Below are 27,445 nucleotides of genomic sequence, written 5' to 3'. Positions count from 1 at the left end.
TTTTGAATGTTATTTTAAACAAATTCTTGTATGTATTGATTGCAGCCAACTAGTAGATAACAATTACACGGATTAATTTGACTGGCGAACTCACATTGCTAATGTGATGTCTATTTTTTCGTTTTTTATACCTTAAATGTCTTCTACGAAAGATAGTTTTCTAATTTTGCATCCTTTGTGTATCTTTGAAGTGATATGATTTATGGAAAGTTGACTTCACAATGCCTTAAATATTGTGAAATACGAGTTATCTTTATACAGTCGAATTAAAATTTAGGAATTCAGCACTACGCAGGTGAAAGTTTTGTGTTCACATCCGCAGTCGAAAAAATGTTCATTCTTGGCAGAAAATTCTTCTCTCCCTGATTTAATAGGGGCATGTCTCCCTACTAGCTGTATCGAAGATTAGTAATTAGTATCTGGTCGTGTCTTCACTGTGTTTATTGTGATTTTAAATGCAGTCCTTGGTTTTCGTTGTTGTTGTTTTCCTTAGTGTCGTCAGAAAGTAGTGCCACTTTGGAAGCAATCGTTTTGGTATTTTGATTTTACAATTTTGCTAATATTTTCCCAATTTCGCCATCACTTCAGCCATCGGCCAATCTGCTCGCTTTTTCGAAGTATTGGATAGCTGTCATGTAGGGTAATATAAAGACCTTCAAAATTTTTGCCGTCCAAAAAATGCTTCGAAGTTCCGTATTCTGTGTGGGGTGGTAATTAATTATGATTGTTGTTAATCGTCCATAGTTCGTGGCTTTTTATTGCTTCGAAATTCATGTTTATTTTTGTTTGTTTTTTTCTGTTTAAGGCTGCCATTTGGCATTGTTTGAATCATTATGCATATGAAGATGCAATTTTCCTAGCAGAACGTCTTTTTGCAGAAGGTAAATATAGTTTTTCATGTCCGGAAATAATCTATCTCTCTTCTCCCTAACTATGCATATGGTGCTATAAATAGCCTATTCTCACTGCATTTTTCTTTTTCTCAGTGGACTCTGATGACACAATATTCTTGTTAGCAACATGTTACTATCGTTCTGGGAAACCTGGTAGAGCTTATGCTGTACTACAAAGCAGAGAGTCTAAATCACCGCAATGCAAATATCTCATGGCAAGATGTTGTTTGGATTTGCAAAAGTAAGTCTCATTGCTAAGTTTGAATTGAGATTAACGGTCAATTTGTATTTTTGAGTTAATTGGTTTATTTCTCTCCAGTTTAATTTGGCTCAGATATCTTGGTGGTCTAGTAAGGTCACATAAGTGTATGTGTACATGTAGTTCATTTTTTAATATTGTAAAGAACCTTCTGTGTTAAAATGCATGTTTTGCTACTTTTTTGTGTCTTAGGAAGAATTTTGATGGTAGAATCATTCAAATTCGATTAAAAACCATTGTTTGCTTATTTTTTACAATCTAGCATTAAGATTAGCTTTGATTGCCTCCCAAACAAGCTATATCATATTATCATGTGTTGTTTTGTTGGTTTACGGTTGTAAACTTGAATCAATTTTGCAGTGCACAGTGTTGAATCGTAAATTTTCAGCCCTAGTAAATATGTGGTACAACATTTTTTCCATCCTGAATAATTTTTTTCTAGATTATCAGAAGCTGAAGCAGTTCTAACAAGTGGTAGTGGAGCTGTCAGTGCATCAGCTGCAAGAATACCCCTCGATGACATCATTGCTGACTTTGGAGATGAACGAGCTGCATTTGCTTTGCAGCTCCTTGCCTGTATCTGCTCTCGTACAGAAAGGATTCCCAGAGCTTCTGAAGCACTTCAAAGGTCACTTCGACTGAATCCGTTTTTATGGCACTCCTTTGAGGAGCTTTGTGATCTTGGAGAAAAACCTGACCCAAAAAAAGTCTTTCAAGTAAGAAGCATTTTCTTCATTCTTACGTTTCTTCATGATTTACATTGTGGCCTAATGGAGCAGTAATTTGCTGTCAAAATGGGTCATGTAATTAACGTTAAGATTAGAATCCTATTTGTTTGCTATTATTATTGATCTTGTTATTTTTATCTTTTTTCAGCTTTCTTCCTTAGAAAATTTTCATTCTTGCCTAGGATTTAATCCAATTATTAACTATTTTAACAGTCAAAAGGCTCCTGACTTAGTAATTGGTGGAATGAATAATTATGCTGCAAATAATGATTGTGGAGCGAACCCTGGTTTTTCTCTCAGCAAGTGAGTTTTTATGATTTATAAAACTATGAATTATGAAGTAACTCATAAGGTTAATTCAACGAATATTATAAACAGTGAAAGTTTAACAAGTGGTCAGAATCCCTGGAAGTCACTCGCTATTTTGGGACCTTGTTGTATCCTAAGGATGAAGCCCCTCAAGTCCCATAGTAACCTTTACTATGATCTGACCTTTCTTTCTTTGGTTCTTTGAAGTGTAAAGAAATGATAATACGGGATAAGTAGTAGAAGTACGATTCATGACAGGGTTGATACCCATTGCCACTGGCAAATAATGGATGAGATAATTTAAAAATTGTTTGATCATGGTTAATAATTTTAGTTTTGAAATTATATTCTTATAAGGAGACATCACCAAAGTGATGTTCGGGATCTGGATGCGAATGATATTTTCTGAAACTATATAGGTAAGGTATAAAAAGTGTCACAGCTTTCTTCCACATAGGCCCGGGTTCAAGAGATATTCACATGTAAAGATTTCCCGCACCATGACTTCCCTTAAGTGATCGATCCTCCTCAACTAGGGCTGTGGCGGCGTGGTCTAGGGCGCTAGTCTTGTGACCTATAGTGTGCTTCCCGCGTTCGAGTCCCAGTGACGGCAATATTTTTTCTCTCTTCTAATTTTTGAAATCACTGTTACAACTCGTTCTTGAATACTGTCAGAAAAGCTCTGGTGTCGTTCTTTTTCAAATCTGGTGCATATCATCCAATTGTCGAAGAGCTATTGGTGAACACCTTTGGGCTCCAACCAACTCTCACCTACAGTCCAGCCGGCGAGAGTTGTCTGATGTGAGTTCAAAAGAGGGGGTGCAGAACTCTGCATCAGCAACCAATCGCTGTCCCCCAAATGCACCTCACACCCGCGCCCAGTCATACAACGTTGTCACATGCATATGAAGTAATGAAACAAGCCCTTGCTTCAAATCACCTAAACAAAAGATTCTTCCTTTGGGTCCTTCACGCTCGTCGCCCCTTCTGGCTGCTTTCTTCACGGAACCCTTTTGTTTACATGTGAGGTGGACGTTTCCCTTTCTTCCGTGGCAGTCTTGCCCCCTACCCCAAACTAGACCCTTCTAAAAGTCAGGGGACAACTCTCGGCGGCCGGACTGTTGCTGTTGGCATCCAGAATTTGCCTTCATATAGCTAGGCCAATGAAGGTGGGTCGGTGGGATGGGAGAGAGATGAAACATGTTTCCATTGGTCAAGTGTAATTTTATATTTTCCTTCGAAGCTAATGATTTATGGTATATGTGATCTCGAAGAGGAGAAAACGTCTGAGGCAAGGACCGAGGGAGAGTTTAGTGGTTTTTGTAGTTACTATTGATGTGATTACTATCCTATGGCACTGAACTTCTTCAGTGGTTATTGTATCACATTGGAAGTTTGAACTACGTAGCTGCTACATTTTGCATTAAAATTTTCCATGGCAGAAATTCTGTTGCATAACCCCCATGAGAGCTTTTAAACAAAATGGTCCATGAGTAGGACAAGCATTGCAGTGCATTGACACATGCAAAGAGAGAAGTGGAACTCTTTCCACTCCCTTATACAGGGCAATGTATTCACCAAAGTATTAATTTAAAATTTTGAATCCAGGTTTGATTTGTTCAGCAAATTTAGAAGTGATTTTATAGTCTGGTGAAGGGCATTGTCTTTAAATATTTGGATCATATATATTTGATATGACTCAACAAAATTCACTTAAACTACCTTTCTGTGAACAAATGAACTTGGAAAATGTCAATTTTTTATGTGGAGTACGTGTCTTAACATTGTGGCGGCCGCACCTCCTGCCTCGCCGCCACACCGCTTGCCCGGAGGCAAGTTAAAGCGCGCTCTGTCTTCGCTTCCTTCCAACAGTCCAGATAGCCCAGCGGTAGCGCGGTCGCCTCCCAAGTGGGCGGCCCAGGTTCGATTCTCCGTGCCGGAAAGTCTTATTATTTAATTTTTCTGGCCTTCTAGAATTCTCTTCTAGAAGTTTCTTTAATGTTCAAGAAAAGTAAGATAGAACATTCTGGAAGTGGGCAAATTGAATAAATACTGCGGCCTTTCGGCCGGCAGTTCAGTGTGGAATTGTACACAAATCAATAAACATCGTTTAAACCATTCCATCGAATCTTCATTGATAGCAGCCTACCTCGACGCCTGCTACAACATTATAGGTGCTCCAAAATATGATCCCATTGGGCAAATCTTATTTTTCATCCATTGAATAAATTTATGGTGTGCATCAGTTGGGAATAGGTGTCTTTTCACTGACAGTGATTTTTCTACCTACCTAATCTCCCCAAAATACAATAGCTATTACAAATTCCACAGTGCAGATGTTACAGCTAGTTTTAAGTCAATATTTGTGTAGTATTTCAAACAGAGCCAAGAAATCTCTGTAAGCTCGTATGTATCTAGCCAGTCGTCGGCTGTAAAATGGCGGATGGGATTCTGTCTACTGTTATGGTGTAAACTTTCAGTTCCAATTTCTCAGTGCACATGCATAATTTTTAGTGTCACTCCCAGGGCTTTAAATTTCCAAGCTCCACCTATTGTGACATAATAGTTCTGCCTGTCGGAGATTTTTTTTATTTTCCCAGTTAAACTAGGGAAAATTTTTCAGTTACAAATAATTCACTTTTTTTTAAGATTTTTGATATTTTCCCTACTTAAACTTCATATCTTTTCCAAGATGGAATTGGCAATGCAACGCTGGGCCCCTCCAGTGGATACTTGTTTTTAAAAGTTCAAAAACTAATAACAAGTAAATTCTGTGCAGGCTAATGAAAGAGGAAATCTTAAATGAAGTTGGGTATATATGTAATGTGGTCACTCAAATCACACTCCAGGGCTACAGATAACATTACGCGTATCTCTACCATTGAATTACAGGCTAAAAAGGGAAACAGTAGGGAGGAGTAACACGTCAGAGCAAGTGTTCCTATGTTTGCTTAAATAATTAAATGAAGAAATAAAAATACTAGATAATTATGAGTTCAAAGACATTGTCAACGGGATCCATTTTGTGCACACATTAGCAGTTAGTTATTGATGCATTTGCATATTCCAGATTGATAAATTATTTTGGGCCTTGGCAAGCCTTCCTTTGTATTTTGCTTAACATCTGGATTACACTGTCTGTACCCCCGTAGCAATTTTTGACAAACCGCGCAGTCTTCCTTTGTATTCTATTCAGTTCGCGAATTCTTTGTGCACCGGATCTATGCTTGCTGCATATTCATGGTGCGGTTGGACGAGTGTGAAATAGCACCTTTCTTTTACTTTCTCATCTGAAAATCTTCCCACAATACGCTTGACGAATCCTAATTTCTTCCGGACTATGCTGCATTTATTTCTTATATGTGTGCCCCACGACGGGTTCGAGGTCATCATAATTCCTAGGTACTTCACTTTGTCTGTTGCCTTTATGTTAATACCATCACAGCATGAACATGGTTAAAATTGGAGGAACCCTGAAAAAAATGTACCAACATGCATTTGCTCGGATTAAGGTCGAGTCCCCACTCTTGGCTCCACAAATAAACGTTGTTTAAATCCGATGTTAGAATTTCTCGTTTGACCGATGTACCCTCTCGAGTTAGCGGAAGTTATCAAGCAGGTAAGAGGGGAAGAAAATCTTATTATTTTAGGTGACTGGAACACCGTCATCGGCGAAGGTCAAGACGGAATAATAACTGGGAAATATGGGTTGGGTAACCGAAATGAAAGAGGAGAAAGGCTACTTGAATTCTGCACTGAGCGCAGGCTAGTGGTTGCCAACACTTTATTCAAAAATCCCCTGCGAAGAAGATACACTTGGAAGATGCCAGGAGACCATAGAAGATTACATATCGACTACATTCTAGTGAAACAAAGATTCAGGAACCAGGTGAAGGACTGCAAAATTTATCCAGGGGCAGATATCGATAGTGATCATAACTTAGTTATGATGAAATGCCACCTTAAATTTAAAAAGTTGAAGAAAGCCGTGAAAAACATATGGCAGGTTGAAAAATTGAGGGAGGTTCAGCATCAACTGGCTTTTAAAGAGGCTGTAGAAAATAAAATAGGAGAGGATACGACCAACAAACCAATGGAAGAGAGTTGGAAAACCATTAGAAGTGGTCTGCAGGCGGCAGCTGAGGAAGTTCTTGGTAAAAGAAGAGTCGTTATGAAAAAACCATGGATCACACAGGAAGTACTAGATCTCATTGAAGAAAGAAGAAAATACAGGACTGCGAAAACAGAGGAAGGACAGAATCCTTACAAGAGAATAAGGAACGAAATATGTCGTAAAGTGCGGAAGGCTAGAGAAACGTGGATGAAAAGCATTTGCGAAGACGTGCAAAACAATCTTAAACATGGAAAAGTAGAGGCCGCTTATAGGATAGTGAGGAACCACTTTAAGATGTAATACCCTTAGGGACAAAAACGGAGAACTATTGATTAAAAACGAAGAAAAAGGGAAGAGATGGAAGGAATATCTGGAAGATTTGTACAAAGGAAGTCGCCTCAGAACGAATGCTATCAAAAACGAGAGGGAAGTGGATGCCGATGACATGGGAGCCCCAATTTTAAGATCAGAATTTGATGCGGCTGTAAGAGACCTCAGGATAAATAAAGCGTCTGGCATTGATGACATTCCTGCAGAACTAATTAAAAATTCAGGAGAGAAGACGTTGAACCAGCTATACAAAATCATTAGTGAAATGTATACAACAGGAGAGATACCAAAGGATTTCGAGAGAAACATTATAATCCCTATTCCTAAGAAGAAAAGAGCGGAGAAGTGAGAAGATTTTAGGACCATAAGCCTTACTACACATTCGTCAAAGATACTGACAAGGATCATCTATAGAAGAATAGAACGAAAAGCAGAAGAGTACTTGGATGAGGACCAATTTGGATTCAGAAAAAACAAAGGCACAAGGGAAGCAATATTGGCCCTAAGACTGCTTATAGAGAAGAGAATGGAAAAGAACAAGCCAACATTCGTTGCGTTTGTGGACTTAGAGAAAGCATTTGACAACATGGATTGGAGCACAATGCTTGGAATCCTAAAGGAAATTGGGGTTCTTTATAATGACAGAAGAATCATCCACAGTTTATACAAAAACCAAGTAGCCGTGATAAAATCAGGGCCCAGCTGTGAAGAAGCAAGAATTAGGAAAGGAGTGCGACAAGGCTGTACACTGTCACCCATAATTTTCAACGTTTACATTGAAAAAGCCATTAATGAAATCAAAGAAAAGGAATTGGGAGTGAATATCCATGGAGAAAAAATTAGCATGCTAAGATTTCCCGATGACATAGCCGTTATAGCAGAAACAGAGAAGGATTTGAAAAATATTCTGGTTAATATGGGTAGGGTAATGAGTAGATATCAACTGAAAATAAGCACGAAGAAAACCAAGATCATAGTATGCAGCAGAAGAGAAGAAGTCAAGACCAACCTTAAAATAGGGAGGCAAAAACTGATAGAGGTGGATGAATTCTGTTATTTGGGAAGCAAGATAACTAGTGACGGGAGAAGCAAGAAAGAAATTATCAGCAGAATAGCCCAGGCGAAGAGAGCATTCCACCAAAAGAGAGACCTGCTGGAAACTGACCTGCTGAGACAGCGGGAAACTTAAATATGGAAGTAAAGAAACAATGTATAAGAACCTACATCTGGAGTATGCTCCTATACGGAAGTGAGGCATGGACAATGACCGCAGCGGAGAAAGCAAGGATAGAGGCCTTTGAAATGTGGTGCTACAGAAGAATGATGAAAATCAAATGGATCGACCGAGTTAGTGACGAGGAAGTCCTAAGAAGGGTAGGAGAGAAGAGAAGCCTCATGAAAACCTTAATAAGAAGACGGAACAACCTTATAGGCCACATCTTGAGACATGATGGCCTGATGAAGACAATCGTCGAAGGACAGGTGGAAGGCAAGAATGGAAAAGGAAGACCTCAAACAAAATATATGGAACAAGAGAGATGTGAAAGAGAAGAAATACGTAGGGGTGAAAAGATTAGCTGATGGGAGAACTGAGTGGAGAGCTGCGTCAAACCAATCCTAGGATTGTTGACCAGTGATGATGATGATGATAGAATTTCATAGAGTGATCACTAATTTTGCGATAGATGACAGCGTCATCAGCCAAAAAAAATGTATTTTACTGCTAATTCGGGAGCATAGGTCATGAATGTATGTAGTGAACAAAAGGGGGCCGATTACACTTCCTTGTGGAACACCTGATGTCACTTTAATTACATCGGAGATGATTCGATTAAGAACTACTTTTTATTTATGATCATTCAGAATGTCGCGTATCCAGGTTACCACTGTTTTGTTTAATCCACATGACTTTAATTTGTATAAAAGTTTATTGTGAGGTACCGTGTTGAACCATTTATTGCATCTTCACTGTCCAGGACAATCCCAGGTCTGCAATCACGTGTATAGATGCAAATCATCTTACAGCCACGGATGAGGGGTTTTCGGAAACAGGCAAATATGATTGTGTTGTGAATTTTATTTGAAAAATCTTAGATAAATGTTTAGGTTGACTCAAAAACGGATTTTGTAACTTTGTCAAATGTAACTGACATCAAAGAGAAACTGTAAGTAAGGATGAATACTGGTGTTGAGGGGCTGCATCCATCACCTTCACCTCAAGTTATCGAAGGCCAGCACACCAATTTCTAGGGATTGAGACTACTTGCTCGTTATACCTAAGAATGAAGGCCTTGGACATTTGTGACACTTTTTTATCATTTCCTAATTAACTCTAAAAACTATTTATCTCATCGAATCTTAAACATCTCTCTTTATATCTGCATGTCATTGGTAGGATTATACTTGCATGTTTTTTTTCATTACAATTTTTAGTCTTATATGTATTGTCAAATATTTTAGTTATAGAAAATTAGCCCTATTTTGAGTGCATTTGTAATGATAGAAAAACATATCCTGGTATCTAATGTGGATGAAACTCACTGCAAGGCACTGACCTTGGTGGTAGTAACTTTATCTTAATAATAATAACGTTAAAAGCCCAGCAAACGCAATCCACAGAATAGAAACACATTTGGTATGTATTGAATACGTCAAAATAGAGAATCAGAAGGGCAGCAATACCAACAAATAATGAAAATATTTCACACAAGTCTCGGTGATGTAGTTATTCAAGCATCAGGCGAATATTTATTCACACTGCCTTAACTCTTTTCTACCAATGGCGATTCAATTTTAAATGCAGCTGCCAGTGAATGATGTGATTGATGATTTTTCTACTTTGTCGCGCATTGCAGTACGCCTTCCTCGATGGTGAACTGCTTTAACTCCACGCCCAATGGGTGGATGAATGACGAATCAGCACCGACTGGACTGCCTCACATCCCCTCCCAACCTGGTGTCCCTCCCGTGAGGAACACTCGACTACAGAAATTTCCTTGCACACGAATTCTTTTTAAATCACTCACAGCATATGACTCACCAAGGTATGTATATATATATATATTATATATATATGATCAGGGGTATGTTATTGGAAATGTTAATTGATTTGTTGTATCTTGAAACGTAATTTTGGAAACTTTGTAAAAATTAATTCTATTGTTTTCAGTCATTACATTTCACTCTCTAGTTCAAATATTTATTTAATTGGTGGCACAACATGTTTCTGCATTAAAATTGATCTAAGAGATTAAGCTTTGCATAATTTATTATACATAATATAATTATTTTTTGTGAAATTGTGATTATGATAGAGATGTAGTAAGTACTTCATAGTCATTTGTAATGTGGGGAATATTGCAATCAGATGCTTGTTTATATAAATAAATCCAATCATCTTCGATTAATATGTTACAAGTTTGAATATTACCTATAAAGCAAGACTCTGTTGCCGGATCTAGTTCAAGTGCTCTCTTAACTTTTAAGGTCTGTTGTTTGTTGATGTATGTATCTCCTTCTGTTCATTTCATAATCATTTTAATATGGGTCATTTTTGTCTTAATTATTTAGTGGAAGAAATTTTTTCTTGTCTCCAGCAAATAAATTGTAATTCTTGGAGTATGTATTCAATGATGTTGACAAAAAAATGGAAAAACTAAGTGCCTTTAGGAAAAACAGTTGAAGCCAGGATCAGAATTTAACAGTTTAATAAGTCATGAATCAATGTATTTACAGAATTGTGTAAAATATCCCTCACTCTAAAATTTGTCACAGGGATTCATGAAGAGCATCAGAGTGGAAGTTCATGTAAACTTATTTTGTAGAGTATCTGCAATAATAATTTATATCAAAGGATTTGTATTTGTATGTGGCATAATTGTTTGTTGTATTATTTCAGCTTTGGTGTTATACCGTTGGAATTGACTAAGTCATTTGAGAGTTTTGACCATAGCCCGACGCCATCGTTAGGACCGCAAACTCCCTCACCCATTGGAGTGCCTCCACTTCAGCAGTTGCCAGAAACGAATGATCAGAAAGGATTGGCTCCCAAGCGGGTGAGCAGCTTCCGAAGAAGAGTAGGGGTAGGTTTATAGTTCCCCTGGTAATTGTTCGCTGTTTAAAAGTGGAAAAATATCTTTTCCCAACAAGCTAAAATTTGTTGTACAGTGAGTCCTCGTTCTACGTCACCCCGTTTAATGTCATTTCGCGATAACGTCACGAAAATTTTAAGACCGTCATTCGTTTATCGCACCTTTGCTTCGCGATAACGTCAGGTCTGGTCAGGTCTTTTAAATTTCGCGCGAGAAAAAATGCGAAGCGGCGGGCGTTGCAGGTTGTTCGTTTTGTGGGCGGTAATACAGTCAGTCTAAACGAAGTGTAAAACGGTGTGTTTATTGTCAATTTCAATTACGTTTATAGCAAATTTTCTGCAAAATGAATTCTTAGGTAGGTGCGCAAATGTTAAGTGCGTAAATGTCAAGTAAAGTTTTAGCAAATTTTACTTGACATAACGGTTTTCTGGAACCTGAAAAGTGATTTCTAGGAATTTTTCCGGGTAGAACTCGGAGTATTTGTCGTCACTTTTTTGCCGTGTTCTCAATAATCTTGGTTCCTGTAACTGCGACGATGTTTCAGCGATGATGATGCCCAGGTGACCACCATAGCGAAGCCGAAAAAACAAACGCGGGAAGATACAAAAATGGAGAAGGATGCACGTCGCTGCTGGTATTGCCGTCAATGAAGACAGGGACTCGTGTTTATGCCATAGTTTGGCATTCCCATCGTAAGAAATGGCCCAAATATGATACGCTAAAATTTTTTCGCGTAAGAATTGTGAGGTCTAGGAGCCGATATTCACTTTTTACATTGTTTCTTATGGGACATTGTGCTTCGATTAACGTCATTTCGTTTAACGTCACATTTTTCAGGAACGGTAAGTGACGTTAAACGAGGACTCACTGTATACATTTTTATCGAGGTGTTAATCCAGAGGTTAACATTTTAAATGAGCCGAGAAAAAGAAGCAATGGTTTTGTTTTCTGGTGAAGTCAGTCACTAACAGTATTATTTTTATTGGGATACATGCCATAAATTATGCTTACATTGTGGGTCATAGGGATAGTGATTATTCCCAATTGATATGTACGTTTGTTTGTCTACTTGATCCAATCACACTGTGCCATAAACGTAAGCATTCATTAATATTTTAGAAATAAATTCATAGAAAGGGATGGGAACAAACAGTGACACTATGGATTTCTGTCTTCTACTATCTGCCACGGTCTGTAGCAGTGATGTGGCAGAGAGTAGAAGCCAGAGCGTAAACATGCAGCCTGAGTGGGACTTAACCCATTTTAACTACTGACTTCTGGCTTTACAAACGGCTTCATCATAGTACTCTTCGTCCCTTTTGTGTTATATTTTCCTATGCCATTTGTTCCCCCTCTGAAAATTTACGATATTTTATTCCTAATTATGTGACTATGAGTTTGTTGTAGTTCAGTATCATATGTTTTCTTTGCAGTAATAGACCTTGTATTTGTCATGTACAGCTTAATGATTGCAGATCGTTGTCAGAATGATTCTCAAATCAATGCAAAGCATCGCTAACATTGCTAAATTTCAATGCTGAGTGCAGCCAGCCTTAGTTCATCTATTGTTCCCCAAACACTGATGTCTCTAGAGATACATGTTGTCTTAGTAGTTAGCCGTCTAAAATGAATGTAGCAAATTTTTGTGTCTCGTATTAAGGAAATTGGCATTGGCATTGTGAGGGATAGCATGGAGAGGGTCAGCCCAATACATGCTTAGTTGCTGAGGGAAATAAGTATAATTTTGACTCACAGAATTAAATGAAAATGTTGAAGATTATTGTATTAGTCATAGTTTTTGTGTGACTTGTAAAATTGGTACAATTTTGCATTTTAATTATCAATCAGTCCCCTTTCTTAAGTTTCAACTAACAGGTATGCATATTCATGGAATATTTTAGATGACTAGGACAGCCATCTAATTGGGAAAAGTGCACCTAAGGTCACCTCACACAGTGGCAGCGGGAACCAGAATGACGTCACACGGGCTTTTCCCATCATTCATACTTAGCTGTCACGTTTTCGTGTGCTTGAAAATTTTCACTTTTTATTTAATTGCGAAAAGTAGATACAGTAAACTCTTGATTTTACGAAGCAGGATTTTACGAAGTTTTCGATTATACGAAGTGATATTGCGGTCCCGGTGAAAAGCCTATGCTAAATACATGGCGCTATTCGATTATACGAAGTTTCGATTATACGAAATTTTTTGAATTTACGAACCTCGGCTCGGTCCCTAGGAGCAAATGGCATTCGTTTATACGAACTACGGCGAAAAATTTGTCAACAAAACTAGTTACGCCGGCGTAAGTAGCTACAAAATCAGCGCTTCCAACTGTGGTCCATCAAAAGTGCGAAATCGTAAATGATAATGCAACTTTGGAGAGAAATGGGTCGCCAAAAATCTCACTGTGGGAATTTAGGGGGAGTAGGAGTTCAGTTAAAATATCGCGGCTGACATTATGCCCCTATTTACGTGCCTGTTCGTAAACATAGCATCGACAATAATTCGTAGTTTAACATGTCAGGAAGGTCGCGCGGAGTATTTCGTACACCCCTAATTAACCCTTTGCACTGCTGTGAACGTACTTCGGAGACTACTTGACTACTTTTCGCCTAAGCACTTCGAAGGGTCCCTAATCCGGGACCCTTTCCTCGACGAGCTCACCCTCGCTGGCCCCTGAAACTGGGCTATTTTTTAATGCATTACCTGACGCAATCCTTGGTTTCAAAGGGCAAAGGTGCCATGGGGGGAAAAAGAGTAAAGTGCGTGTTACTGTGGGGCTGTGCGTCAACCAAACGGGCACGGACAAAATAAGCCCGTTATCATTGGGAAATTTGAAAGGCCACGGTGCTTAAAACATGTAAAATTGGAAGCCCTCCCCGTTTTTTACCATGCAAATAAAAACAGCTGGATGACCCGAGAAATTTTCCAGCAAACGGTTATACGTCTACAGAGAAAAATTGCTGGAGAGAACAGCAAAATTGTTTTAATAATGGATAATGCCACCGTTCATAAATACGTGGAAGATCTAAAATTGGCTAATGTTCGAGTCCTCTTTTTACCCCCGAACTCGACTAGCAAGTCCCAGCCCTTGGACCAAGGCATTATCCAGGATTTTAAAATCCTATACCGGAAGAAGCTTGAGCGGTATTACTTGCGATGGATCGGTATGTATACATTCATCTATTTTGCTCATGTGCGTTTGGATATCAATTTAGATATTTTTATTCATGATTATCATTCTTTCAAATATATTTGCTACTTTTATAAATGGGAACAGAAATTAATAACATCCCGAAATGGACGTTGATACATGCAATCCGCGCCATAATATCTTTTCGTGTATATATTGGCCTTTGTGAATGAACAACTTAAATATCTTAAGTACTGGGCTCTATTTACCGCCAATTTATATTTCAGGCTTCTCGTAATGAAGACGCACTTCCAAGTCTAACCATGAACTTTCTTCTCACGCGCTTCCCCGTTCTCCCATGCTGGGGTTCTGTCTTTCCAAAGCCGTCCCTTCCCTCCTGCCGCCTTTGGCTGATCTTACTGACACCCACCTTACGCATCCCAAACCCCTCCTTCCCCAGCATTTCCCATTCACTCCCTCCCTAAGGAGACTGAGCTTGTGTGCGTCGCAAAAAAATACGGCCCCCAAAAGTAGACTGAGGCAGAGCTGAAGGCCATTTCCCCACCCTTCTTTGTCCTGCCCCCTTCACCAGTCCTTGTGCCGGAGAGAGGCGGAAGAAGTATCTTCCACTATCGGGAAAATGGTGCCGCGCTTATAATTGTCTCTCTTCTTCTCAGCTGACTTTTCAATTGAAATTAATTTCTTTATTCTTTCCACACTATATTTATTTACGATTATGGCACGACTATTTTTTAGTGCTAAAACTAAGAAAATCTTTTCTCTATGTCAATGATCCTTTGCCTAACTTTCAATACGGCGGAGAAAGGAACACGAAAACTAAATGAGGTGACGGTACAGGTTTTTGCGTGTCATTTTTTGGGAATTCACGCTAGCGAACCAATACTTAACCACGTTGAGAAATGATAAAACGTCTCTTGTAGGAAAACAATCAATGTGGATAATAACGTTTCTATCTATATTTCTACGATACTGTAAGATGTTTCTCCTGTCGTTTTCCGGTTGGAACCTTGCTCCTGTCGGCATAAAAGGAGAGAAACATACTATATGAACAGGTCACCTCACACCCGGTATGAAGAATACAGTCCTGATGAAGAATTAAGTCTTTTATGGCAACGTCTGCGAAGATGATGGAACACAGTAGTCGGACGGAGAACTCAAACAGAATTTACTTCAAATATTCGCCAGAAGATAATCACATCCTACGTTATTTATGATCGTTATTGAATCTCAGTGAAAATAGAGCACATTCTGCTGAAAATACGAAGTAACTCGAAATATTAACTTACGAAGGTTATTTTGGAAACGGGCTAAGACCCTTGTTTTTCTTTTATTCTCGTCACTGAGCGATAGAGGGCGACATAAATGGCGGTTAGGTCGGCTGCCGCTAAAATTCCGTGGGTGTCAGAAACAAATATCTATCTTTTGCATACTTAATAGTAGCTATTGGCTCCTAACCACAAATTTATTACTGTTAATTCTTATAATAAACATTGCAATTCATTATTTGATTACGTTTTCTAAACTGGTCGGGAATTTCTTTAGCGATCGTTGATGTTGAAGTATGAACAAGAAATGGGAATTTTATGGTGGTTTGATTATTTAACGATTTTTCACATCATAAATCGATAGCAAAAAGCCTTTTCTATGAATTATACCGAGAATAACCACCGAAAACATTTAAATAAGACCACTAAAGACAAAAAACGGCGGAAGGAACAAAAGCGAACATTTTTTTCGTGACTTATGAAAAAATTTTGAATTTACGAAACTCGATTTTACGAAGTGCCAATTTTCCGGTCCCACTGACTTCGTAAAATCAAGAGTTTACTGTATCATCATTTGAAAATCTAAGAGCTTGAAATGAATACTCCTGGAGTAATAATTTTTCGATTTAGGCAATAAAAAATAATAGGAAACCACCCTATCATTTTCAATCTACTTTAGTTTGCATTTTATATAATTTCCTAACAGTTGTTTTTGCTTTTTTAAACCATTACTGACTGAGTTTATTTATTTTTTGAGCAGCAGCTCATCAGCCGGAAAGATACACCCCTGCAGCAGGGCAAGCAGGTGTTCAGTCCTTCTGGGAACACAAGCAACTCAGCAAACATTGTCACATCGACCCCATCCCCTGGGAATCTGCCTGGAGGTCTTCAGAGTGGTCCCAATGTACGGCGCAGTTCACGGCTATTCAGCAATAGCTACTCAGTTAAGGTTTGTGTACTTTTTGTTAAGTTTTTACTCTTGTTAAATGATAATTACAGTTTTCTCTGCTTTATTTCACATACTTTTCATGAGGTGTTCTATGCATTCCTGTTGGCTTTCACTGTTATGAAATCACTCACCCATCTCCAAAAATGGCACTCAGAAAGCTGGGTTTTGAAATTATGCCTAGTTTTTGGTTCACTTCAGTGCAATAAATACTGGTCGCCCGTTTGAAAGAAAAATATATTTGTGGAACAGTATTGGTTATCTATAATATTTGTGGGGTTAAATGCTTGCAGAAAAACCTCGCGAGTTCTCCATTGTGAAAAATTCAAAGACCATTGAAAGACTGGAAAATAATGCAGCATGCCATACCATGCTGTCATCTAATTGGCTGGATAACTCCATGTTATGCCAATTAAAGTGCTGGAAAATTAGGCTAATGGTCATAGTGAAGAGAACCATGTCTCAAAGGCAATAAATAGCAAAACTGCATATAAGTGCTGGGTGACATAGTGTAAAGTGGTAAGATTTATTATATAGTGCTTGGGAGTCTGCAAGCAGGCCTCGTTGAAAGGAGGTTTCATAATTGCATAAATATTATTTTGGCTGAATAGAATTTTGTTTCTGTGGTGGTTGTTGAATTTTGAATATCTGAGGTGCTCTATTACAGCAGTTAAACAGTCTTTTTCATTCTAATAATTTTATTTTGGTCCCTCTATGCCTTTACGGTGTGTTCAATATATGTTTCATTCTGTTTTTCTCCATTTTTTAGGAGAACAACAAGAGTCCCAACCGCAATAAGTTTGTGACGCCCAAATCCCCATCGAGGAAGACAAAGACACGCTTGACAAAGACGTCACTGAGCAAAAACTCATTTAGTGATTTAAATGAGAAGAACAGGAGTGAGGGAGGTGGTGTTGTGAATGTGGGAAAAGGTGAAAAAGAGAAGACAGAGACTATTGCGTCGGAAGGCAGGATTCTCGGAAGCGGAGGCAACATTGGCAGTGGTGGTGTCACCAATGTACATGTCGGACCTCACCAGAATTGGAAATCCTATAGCGAGCGTAGTTTGTATTTTCAGAAGTTATCTGCAGGTAAGAAATTTTGAATTCTTATTTTTTTAAAGTGATGCTAATGGAGTAGGGAAAAAGTCCTTAATTTAAAAGGAAGTCTTAAATATTTATGAAAAAAGTCATATACTGTGCAATCTCGATAAAATGAGACCCCCATGGTGCACATATAAACACTCGCTATGGCAATTTGTCGCTTTCCCGTAGGTGGCGTAAATAATAGCCAATAAATCTAATGTAAACATTTATATGGGAACAGGATTGGTGTGGGGACGGAGATATTTCTATCCAAGAAACACAAGCATAAATGTAGAAAGAGTGCGTTGTTTTCCCCCCCCTCCCCCCTAGATCCTCCTATGATCACAACCAACTTGAGAACATAATGTAGTGTGTCCTTTCACTCATCTCATAGAACTGCTTATCTCAATCCCAGATTTCATGAAATATGTTGAGACTGTATACTTATGGAAAGGGATTGACATATTCAACATGAAAACTACTCCAAGGCTCCCGTGCTTAAAGCAAGTGGCTATTCTACTGGTGGATTTAAAAAAGAAAGGTGATCTTCTAATCGAAACGGAGAGCTTTCACTTGGGATACCAGCATATGAATAAGCATTGCACGCAGCAAATTTAAAAAATCATAATTTTGAAAAACTTGGGAAAACTCTTTTTTGGGATTATTGATCTTCAACTTCATCTGCGTGGGCCAAAATATCTATTCTTCATCCTCCCAACCTTCAGGGTCGTCCAAATTGTAGTCTAGTTCCATTTCATCACCTTGATGGGCCGAAAAACCAGGATCTTTAAAGCAAGAGGCTGTTATATCAGCTGATATTTTGTCCCAGCTAGAAACAACAGCACACATTTCATCCAAAGTGTTCCACTTCATCCTTTAAAATTATTAAGATCCAATTACCACGCAGCAAAATTCACGAGCATAGCCGTGTAATCATGTGTGAGCAGTTTTATTATTCCTTTATCAAGTGGCTGCAGTAAGCTAGTACCATCAGGTGCCAGGAAGACTAGTGCTGTGTTCCTCTGGTCGATTTTTGAGTGGGCCAGACAGTTGTCCACAAATAAGATGACCCTCCTGTTCTTACCTCCAACTCTTGCATGGAATGCCATTAGTCACTTCTTCTTCTTTTCTATAATTTCCGAGACCGTAGATGCTCAACCCCCATTTTTGCATCCATTAGCCACTAAGCAAAAAGTCCTTACGTCATCCAGGCTTTCCAACAAGAATTTGTTTTATTTAATATTAGTACAAAGAAGAACTGTTAGTCGCTCCTTGCTCATAAGAATCACTTCTTACCACAACAGTTTTTCAGGGGAGTAGGTTGTAAAAGAGTGCTGTTTTGTCTGTGTTATATATATCTCGTGGAGAATACATATGTACTTCTTAAGATATTCCGCTAGGATCCGAGTCAACTTTTTAATGGCTCTGGTTTTACACCACAGGATTCACTACTAATTTTCTGAAGGGAGATAACCTTTTGTGCTTTAAATTGACACAGCCAACCTGCTAAGCCCTTGGTTCTCAATCTATCACAGATATTCTCCACCCTAGCCTTAAGCATTCACGGGAGTTCCCACAGATCAAAGTTGGCAAAACCACCCGAATGAAGCTTCTTCCAACTCTTCATGTTCTGCATTCCTCAGGCACTTTTGCTGTAATGGTTGGCCCTCCCGCATTGCAGCAGACCTTGTACACTACACTTACGATTATCTGAGCTAATGATGGGGAGATAGGGCGTGAATAATCAGAAAACACGGATAACCCAAGCTTTCACTTAAACGTCTTGTAATGGTCATAATTTACGTAAAGAAAACAATATATTATTATTTATGCAGTTATTCTGTTATTTGAGAGTACTTCCCGAATTCATTGAGAGCTTTCTTCGCCAGTTCGCGATCTTTTTAGCAGCGATAATATGGTTGTACTCGTACTATTAATGCTCCATGTAAGGCCTGGTTTCAAAAACCACACATCCGTGGCTTTGTGATTGCGGATACAGAAAAGTGGTTTGCACGAATGCTTCAAAACCACTGCTCGACGTCGGAAACTACACTGTCAGGCACCACGCCACGTAGTCGCGTCTCGCACAAGTTTCCAGGGTTGCAACTGCTGCGGGACGTGTATCTGTGATCAAGGAGCGCAGTGGCACACTGCGAGGCTTGGAAAACAGGAACACGGTGTTTCCCTGAATGCAGCTAGCACGTGATCGCTTCCGTTTTAGAATAGAATATTTTTATTATGCTCTTGGTAAAACCTATGAGAGCAAAAAAAAATGGAAAATACAGGAAATGTTCTAAATCTTAAATAAGGCATTTTGACAAGTAGTTGATATTTATACAAAAGATGTAAAATATTCAATACTAATAACACAGAAGTATATGTTTTAACTTAGACAGTAATAAACACACACCTACATATACATATTTATGTTGAAATTTTTGTTAAGATTACAACTTTAAGATAATAACTCAAATGAGTTTAGGAGACTGAATTAAGCCCAGACTTCAAATACGAGTACAGCCTTATTTTAAACGACTGAAGTGATTGTGACGACTTTATATTTGGCGGAAGAGAGTTCCAGAATCTAGACGCAGTGGGATGAAAAGATTTGAAATATATATTGGTGCGGTCTTGGGGAATTTGAAGGTCAGGAACATGGCGGGTGGAAATTCCGGTAACTTTTTTGCGGGGGATGAATAATTCGTACAGGTATAAAGGAGTCTGTTTTTGGAATAAGGAGAACAGGAAAGATCCCAGTATATAATCCCTTCGGCTGTGAAGAGGTAACCAATTCTGATCAGTGTAGAATTTGGACAAATATTCATCTCTACGTAAATCAAATATAAATCTAACGCAGGAGTTAATTAACCGTTGCAAACACATTTCAAGTACAATAGGTAAGTCAGTATAGACTAGTGTACAATAATCAATAATGGGGAAGATAACACATGTGACAAGCATAATTCTCGTGGAAATAGGGAGATTTTTCTTTTGTAGTTTCAATAAATAAAGAAGGATTTTACGAAGGATTCTAACGGAATTTCAGTTTTTCCTGAATTCTAACAGAAATCCAGGTGTATCCTATTATTAATGCCGTAATTCCGATGATTTTGCATCCTTTTTTTTTTATTTTTATTTTTTCAATAACGATCGTGGATAAAATTGAGCGAGATTGAAAATCATGCACGGATAATCCGCAACAATGGAGAAACCGCAGCCGGATAATCGGGAGTTTGCTGTATTCTATTTTTATTTATAATTGTAGTGAGCAAAGGGGAAGAGAAATGATATCTCGTGCCCACTTCACTTTTCGACAAATTAGCACTCTCGCATTGCTCTATTATTTACATTTTACGGTTAGACTAAGTGTTTTGCATTGGTGGGACCTTTAAAGTGCTCTGCTCACGCAACTCACATATGTGCGGGTGTACTGTCGACTGTTTACTGTCTGAGGAACAAAAGATCAAGCATTCTCGTACGTTAATGCCACATCACCAAAATGAATTACTTATTTATTGAATGAAAGTTCAGCATATGAATTTAATATTGAGCTCTCCATATTAACTTCATTTCTAACAGATCACTACGGTAGACTCTCGTTATTACGAAGTTCACGGGACTGAAAACCAGAGGTCGTAATAGCAAAGTTCGTATGAATTATGGTATGGAACCTCGGAGTATTTCTTTTAGGCATCTTCAGTTCATAAAGCTATGTCAGGCTTTGAAAAGTGCGGTTATCCTGCAAAATGCAACACTGCATTACAATTGTGTGTGAACTCACTATTTTGACGAACTGGTCTAGCTAGCTGTGCGACGCAGCCGGAGCCGAAAAAAATTGCTTTCCACTTGAAGGAAGAACGGCCAAAACACTGGAAAGTTCCTGACTTAATCTCAGATTAAAAGGTACTTTTTTATTATGCCCGAAGTGCAAGTTCCTTTATGCTACACCGCGTCGCATCGGCCAACTTGAAAGGTGCCAAATTTGAAATTTTGGGCACGCTTGAATTTTTCGAATGTTTGCATCTTTGAAAGTTCATAAATCGAGTGTGCGTAGGCAGTGGACTAACTGTACGTCCAATTTACGAGCCGTAATAAGTGGGTCACCATGACTCCACAGGAATGAAGCTTATCATATGATGTTGTGTGCATACTGAAGTACAGTGGAAGCCCCTTATAACGACAGCTGTTGGGAACAGAGAAATCTGTCGCTATAGTGAGTTGTCGTTGTTACCGAATGCAATTATATCGTCACAAAAAAATTACTCATCAGGCGTCACCACGGCTGTTTCTGCCGAGAGGCGAAAATTGCAGCATGATAGCCGTTTTAAATCATTATTTTGAACATTTAATTCACTAATGATCATATTTACTTGCAATCTATGATCAAATCATATGTAATTATGCAGGATGCTATATGCCGAGGCATTAAGAAGTCGATTTTAAAAGTCCCAGCTTCAGACTCACTCGTACTGAACTGTGCATTATGAGCTGTTATTATCCTTATTTCTTGGATGCTCCAAATATACATGTCATAACTACCAGTTATGGCTATGCATCAGACTATTAAATGCTAAAACTTCGGAATCTGTTCAAAAATTCATACCTTCTATCTTTCCGAATAGTAATGAAAATGATGGGTGGCTGCTGCAATTGGGTGACGAAAGGAGCGTGATAAAAACATTTTAGGGTTCCACATGAGCATTGCAATTCTATCTTTTTCAGGTTAACGGCGGAATGAAGGTGGAAGTAATCTTCTTATGCTTCAAGTCTGCCTGTATGAATGGTTTACTATCGTGTTTCAAAACAGCCGACTCAAATGCTATCGGAATCATGAAACCGAACAGCATTACGGCATCTAAAAGCATATAAGTCATATCAATTATCTTCGGTGGAAAGAGTGAAAAACTGCTTCAAATAAATAGAAGGACAAATGATAAATGAAGTCCATTCTTTGTCTGTCTGTTAGCAAAATTTATGTTTCGTAGAGATTCACGCAATCAGACGCAATATCCGCGGACGTAGAGACCTCTAGCGACAGTAGCGCACACTTTTTGATAGGAATGCTGACTGGAACTGAAGAACGCTCGTAGTGTTAGGCGGCAATAACACAATTTTAACGTTTCTTAGTTCTATTAGTGGGTGGGCTGGGCAATTGTCAATGAATAATAGAAAATAATAGTACTTTTTTATTCCTTCCACCAATCCTGGCATCAAACGCTCGTAACCACTGCGTGAAGATAGCAGCCGTCATCCAAAGATTTTTATTTGCTTCGTAAGTGCAAGGGAGAGTTTTAACTCCCTTAAAACATTGGGGATGGGCGGATTTCCCCACCACGAACGGTTTTAACTTATCTGAACCATCCATATTGGCGCATAAAAGAACAGTTACGGGGTCTTTACTTTTCTTCCCTCCTTTGCAGGGGTCCGTTCGAGTGGCGAGAGTTTAGCCCGGGAGAAGGTTAAAATATATGCCCGTCTCATCCGCGTTGTAAATATCGCAGGGACTGTAATTGTCCATATAGTCTTTAAGGACCGGAGCCCAGCCTTCCACAGCATTAACGTCAACACTTGATGATTCACCGGATAGTTTGACAAGGGATATCCCCTTCCTATTTTTAAATCGTGCAAACCATCCATCCGAGCACTTAAAATTGTCTTCACCAAGCCTCTCACACAAATACTCAGCTTTAGCCTTCATCATTGGGCCGGTGATAGGAATCCCTGCGGCTCTTTGCTGGCAAAACCACGAGAAAAGAGCAGTTTCTAGCTGCGGATGCTCTCCGGGCCGCAGGTGTTTTTGAGTGCTTGGACGCCCTTCTTTACGCATTGCCGATCGAATTTGTTCTTTTTTCTTTAAAATAGTGAACAATGCCGATGTATTAATTCCAAATCGCCTCGCTATTTCACTCTTTGAACACTCTCCACTTTCACAATCTGCAACAATTCTCATTTTGGTTTTTAAATCCAAGGACTTGCGTTTACCAGCCATGGTGCTAGCAGACGGGCGGAATTATTTAACCTCACTGCGGAGGCGCGGGAGGGAGATGACAAAAGAGCAATGAAATGTGTACTCGAGAAATTTATTAAGGAAAGAAGAATAGGAGAATACGGAACATGTCGACGTTGGCGGAAAAAATGCCGTTTTAAAAGCATTGAATTCCAGAGATGTGGCACGTGGTCAAAAAGTCAACCTGTCGTAATTACGAATGGCGCAAGAGAGGAATCGAGCCATTATCGCTAATACGAATTTATTTTACATTTAAATCATAGGGTTTAAAATGGTTCCTTGGGTAGCTGTCGCTAATTCGAGCTTGTCGCTATATCCCGTACTCGTTATAAGGGGCTTTCACTGTATCTTCTACTGAAGCAAGAACCACAATTGGTGCTGTTGCACACAGTGCACGAGGAGAACTTAAACGTAGTGCAATGATTATAACGTAGGGTAGTGTATATCCACCTGATTGCCATTCCTTATTCGTTGAACTTCGTAATAAAATTCTTTTTGTAGCTGGTGGGACCAGGACTCAGGTTCCAGGGTTCCCACTCAACCGTGAAAACCTTAAAACCGTGAATTAGCCATGAATTTCGTCTACCGTGAAAAAACCTGGAAAAAGCCGTGAATTTCGTCCTAAAACCTTAAAAATCTCTCAATCTTGATAATAATACCTTCCCAGAAATTTTCAACTTCGTTCGTAGTGAGCGCACCTCTATTCATTGTGGCGAGCATCGTCGCATGGGTCAGAAAAGCGTGGGATCGAATGTTGCCTGAAGAAAAAAAAGCATCTTTCCCCAGCGCAAGCCTTTTCTCTCCCCCTCCTGAAATATGACACCACTTCTCATCAGCTTGTTTACTTTCCTCGACTAGCTTGGTTTCCCCTCCCTCGGTCACTGCTTAGTCCCCCTTCCACCCAATTAGCCTTCCCACTGGCTGCGGCGACCACTTTCGAAACTAAATCTAGATGGCCATTGTGTCGAAAAATTTGAACATTTATGCAATACCCTCAATCCTGTGACTGGAAGACCGCTAGCCTTGACAACCTGCCATGCGCTGTGGACACTTCGCTCCCTACGTTTGAACCAGGTGACAGCGAGCTTTCGGCGCGACGTTACTAATTCTCGCGCGTTGCGGCCTTTAAGCCCCTGAAAACGAGGGAAGATTTCCGCTTATGGCAACACGGCATTACACGATTTTCGCATGCATCGACCTGGGACTTGCCAGTTTTACGTCGCAACCAGAAAGTTTGTGTGGAGTTATTTACTGTCGGTGGTGATCCAGTTCCTCCGCTTTGTGCTATCCAAGGTAATGCTGTTTGTTTGTGTCGTTAAAGCCTCAACGCCGTCGCGATACAAACTGCTACAAAGTCGTTCCATTTTTCCCAGAGCAATGGTAAGAAGGGAACATGATTTGCCTCTGATTAGAGAGATCGATTCAGTTTTGGTTTCAGAGTATTACGATAGCAGAGAAAAGAAGTCATTACACTGCCGCTTTCAAAAGAAAGTTATACTTTGGAACCTCGATTTATCGCATTGATCGTTCGCCGTTTCTGGTCCCTAATAAAGTTCCTTATAGACAATGTAATTTTTTCCCGCAACTATCGTTCCCCGAAGTATCGTTTCTCTCATTGATCGTTTGAAGATCGCGGTTCCAACGCAGAATTTTCCCGCATCCATCGTTTGACGAAAAAGAGACGAAATAAATACGATGTGTCATTTATGGCTAATAACAACAAGCACATAGTTGGAATCTTCCCCAAGAGATGGAACTACCATTTGGAGAAGCTCAGTGCCGTGGGAAAGTAACATTTGCGCATTTCCCAATAACCTTTATCCCCCTCCATTCAGCATTCGCCTCCCCCCTTCTGACGCTTTCCTCTTCTTCAAAATAAAAAAAAGGTCCCAGCTCGTGCAGGTATCGTATTACGAAGACCTTAGCTTCGAAAAAAATATCGAGTTACACGAGAACAATAGAAACGTGTTTCGCGCTCCCCCCTCTTCTCACCCACTGACCTTTTTCAGCCTAACTCCTTCAAAGTTCCCAGTTCCTGGAGGTCAACTGCTGCATGAGTCACCTATTAGCCCGAAGGGTATCTAACAATGATATTCAGCAATTGCTATTATGCATTTATTAGATTGAAATGTTAGTAATTTGCACGTTAAAAAAAACGAGACCAAACATGACGTATTTTAAGCAAGGAAATAGATGGAAAAATACGATGGTGATTTTTGGCGAAACGCGATATCCTCGTAGCTGAGCTTTTCGGCAGTTAATTCGGCATTTTGTTCCGAAAACATGATATTAGGCTGTTATCAGTTATCAATTTACGAGCTATACTATGAGTCTCACTTGTCAGAGTTACTGACGAAGTGATATCTTCTCAGGATTTTTGTTTCTCTCTACTAACAATCCGAATTCATCTGCTCATCTGGCGCTACGCTAATTAGAAAAGAATAATAATAATAAAATGCCTTTATTCGGGCGAGGTTGAGACTGGAAAGTCCCCTCTTCCACCTAACCCCTCGATAACGTCAATGCAAGCATATTATAAAATATTAGACAAACGTTTACAGTACCAAGAATGTACAATATACACTGTTTGTGAAAGAATGGGTATCTTTAGGGTAAAAAATTTCATGGCGCTGTCATATGGTCACGCTTCGCCCTCTTCAGTATGCTCCGCGCACACCCGTACGCGATAGCATCAGTTCCGAACTTCACCTCGTATGAGTGGTTCCCTACTTTCCAGGGTGGCTGGACTTCGAACCAGCGAGTGTTTTCCATGTGGGTTAAATAAAGTCAGGTTTCATTTTCACTAGTTTAACTTTATTCGTCTTCGGACCATGACGCCTCCGAAGAAACTATTGAGAACTTTAAGAGTTGGACTGAAAATAATTGAACATGAAGAAAAGAATCCGGGCTAGATGCGCGTGAATATTGCGGAGTGCCTTGGGTTGTCCGCTAGCACATGACGGTAGGGGTGGGGGTAGAGTGAGCTACCTGGAGAAAACAAGTAGAGTTATGAAGGCGAAGATCCAGGTGGGCGTGCTGCTGACGATTAACGCAAGATTGTTCACGCTTTACACACTACCTCAATTATATTGAAAATATATTCATTAGACAGGAACAATTCAAGTAATAGATTATTTTTGGCCTTCATCATCCATCTCACAACCAGTCACTGCGCCGGCAAATGCGGTTGTTTTAGGCATAACATGCACATTGCTCTCGTGAATACGTGTACTGGAAATGGTGTTTGATGGTTAAGAATTTTTACATCTGACTGAAATCCATAATAGCAGTGTAAATGCCGAGTGGAGAGCAAACATTTTTTTAGTGAGGTGGCGTTTTCCTTCAGAATTTTGAAAGAGATATGGGTCGAATCAACAATATGACTTATGTGTCTTGATGAAGTACTACTATTCCTGTTATTATCTAAAATATTGTTTGAAACCTTAAAGGAATATCTTAATTACGCGCCAAAATCCTGCGTTTCCTGGGACATAGGCAACCTATCAAACAAATAATGCATTGATCGTTTTTCCGCATTCATTTTATAATCGTATCGTTATTAGGAAAGAAAAATTTTCCCCTAGTGGAGTTCCAAAAATGGAGGGTAGTCTTAGAATCGTGTTCGTCTTAGATTCGTGCTAATATAATGTATGAAATTTTTTTTCGATTTATTATGTTCTATAAACAATTTTCATAAAATATTTTCCGTTAAATAAGAAAGAATCAATTTATTATATTCTATCAACAATTTAAATAAAATATTTTCCGTTAAATAAGAAATATTGGGGTGGGGGAAATTCGGTTACTGTGCAGTAATAACAACGTGCGCAAAAAACAATCTCTCGGCGAGGAATTAAAAAGGACCTCGAGTGTCCGGACAGAAGAGGGTTCGAAGGGTATTCGGCGTCCAGGCAAGAGCGCGGTTGGGCTGGTCCTTTTGTCGGGCCTGAATTTTTCAAACGATAGATCACGTCATAACAGATATCACTTTTCATTGCGGCGTTAACATTCATGGCCTTTTGTCGCGTACGTTAATTTTCTGTTGATATACGGCTAGTGATTTTCTTATTGTTGGCTTACTAACAGACCGTGAATTTAGCGAAATTGAGACCGTGAAAACCTGAAAAAAACCGTGAAAACCTTAAAAATAACCGTGAAAACCTGGAAAAAGCCGTGAATTTTATTATTCAGGTAGAGTGGGAACCCTGGGTTCGTAATTTCGTGATAATGAAAATTTTGTGATAATGTTTCTTATACCAT

General features: G+C 39.2%; 1 protein-coding gene across 2 annotated transcripts in view; it reads left to right on the top strand.

Moving 5' to 3' along the window:
• Positions 1 to 27,445, top strand: part of LOC124163330 (cell division cycle protein 27 homolog) — a 43,020-nt gene that overhangs the window by 259 nt on the left and 15,316 nt on the right. Inside the window, exons 2-9 of one of the 2 annotated variants that reach the window (XM_046540157.1) lie at positions 806 to 881; positions 987 to 1,134; positions 1,595 to 1,868; positions 2,029 to 2,183; positions 9,489 to 9,677; positions 10,532 to 10,688; positions 15,908 to 16,096; positions 16,863 to 17,184. In XM_046540157.1, coding sequence (XP_046396113.1) covers positions 806 to 881; positions 987 to 1,134; positions 1,595 to 1,868; positions 2,029 to 2,183; positions 9,489 to 9,677; positions 10,532 to 10,688; positions 15,908 to 16,096; positions 16,863 to 17,184 — 1,510 coding nt within the window. Of the gene's footprint in view, positions 1 to 805; positions 882 to 986; positions 1,135 to 1,594; positions 1,869 to 2,028; positions 2,184 to 9,488; positions 9,678 to 10,531; positions 10,716 to 15,907; positions 16,097 to 16,862; positions 17,185 to 27,445 lie in introns of both variants that reach the window. The other variant, XM_046540156.1, reaches the window with a different exon arrangement.

Source organism: Ischnura elegans, chromosome 8 (genome assembly GCF_921293095.1).
Source record: "Ischnura elegans chromosome 8, ioIscEleg1.1, whole genome shotgun sequence".
Taxonomy (NCBI): Eukaryota; Metazoa; Arthropoda; class Insecta; order Odonata; family Coenagrionidae; genus Ischnura; species Ischnura elegans.
This window is presented reverse-complemented; position numbering and strand designations above follow the sequence as displayed.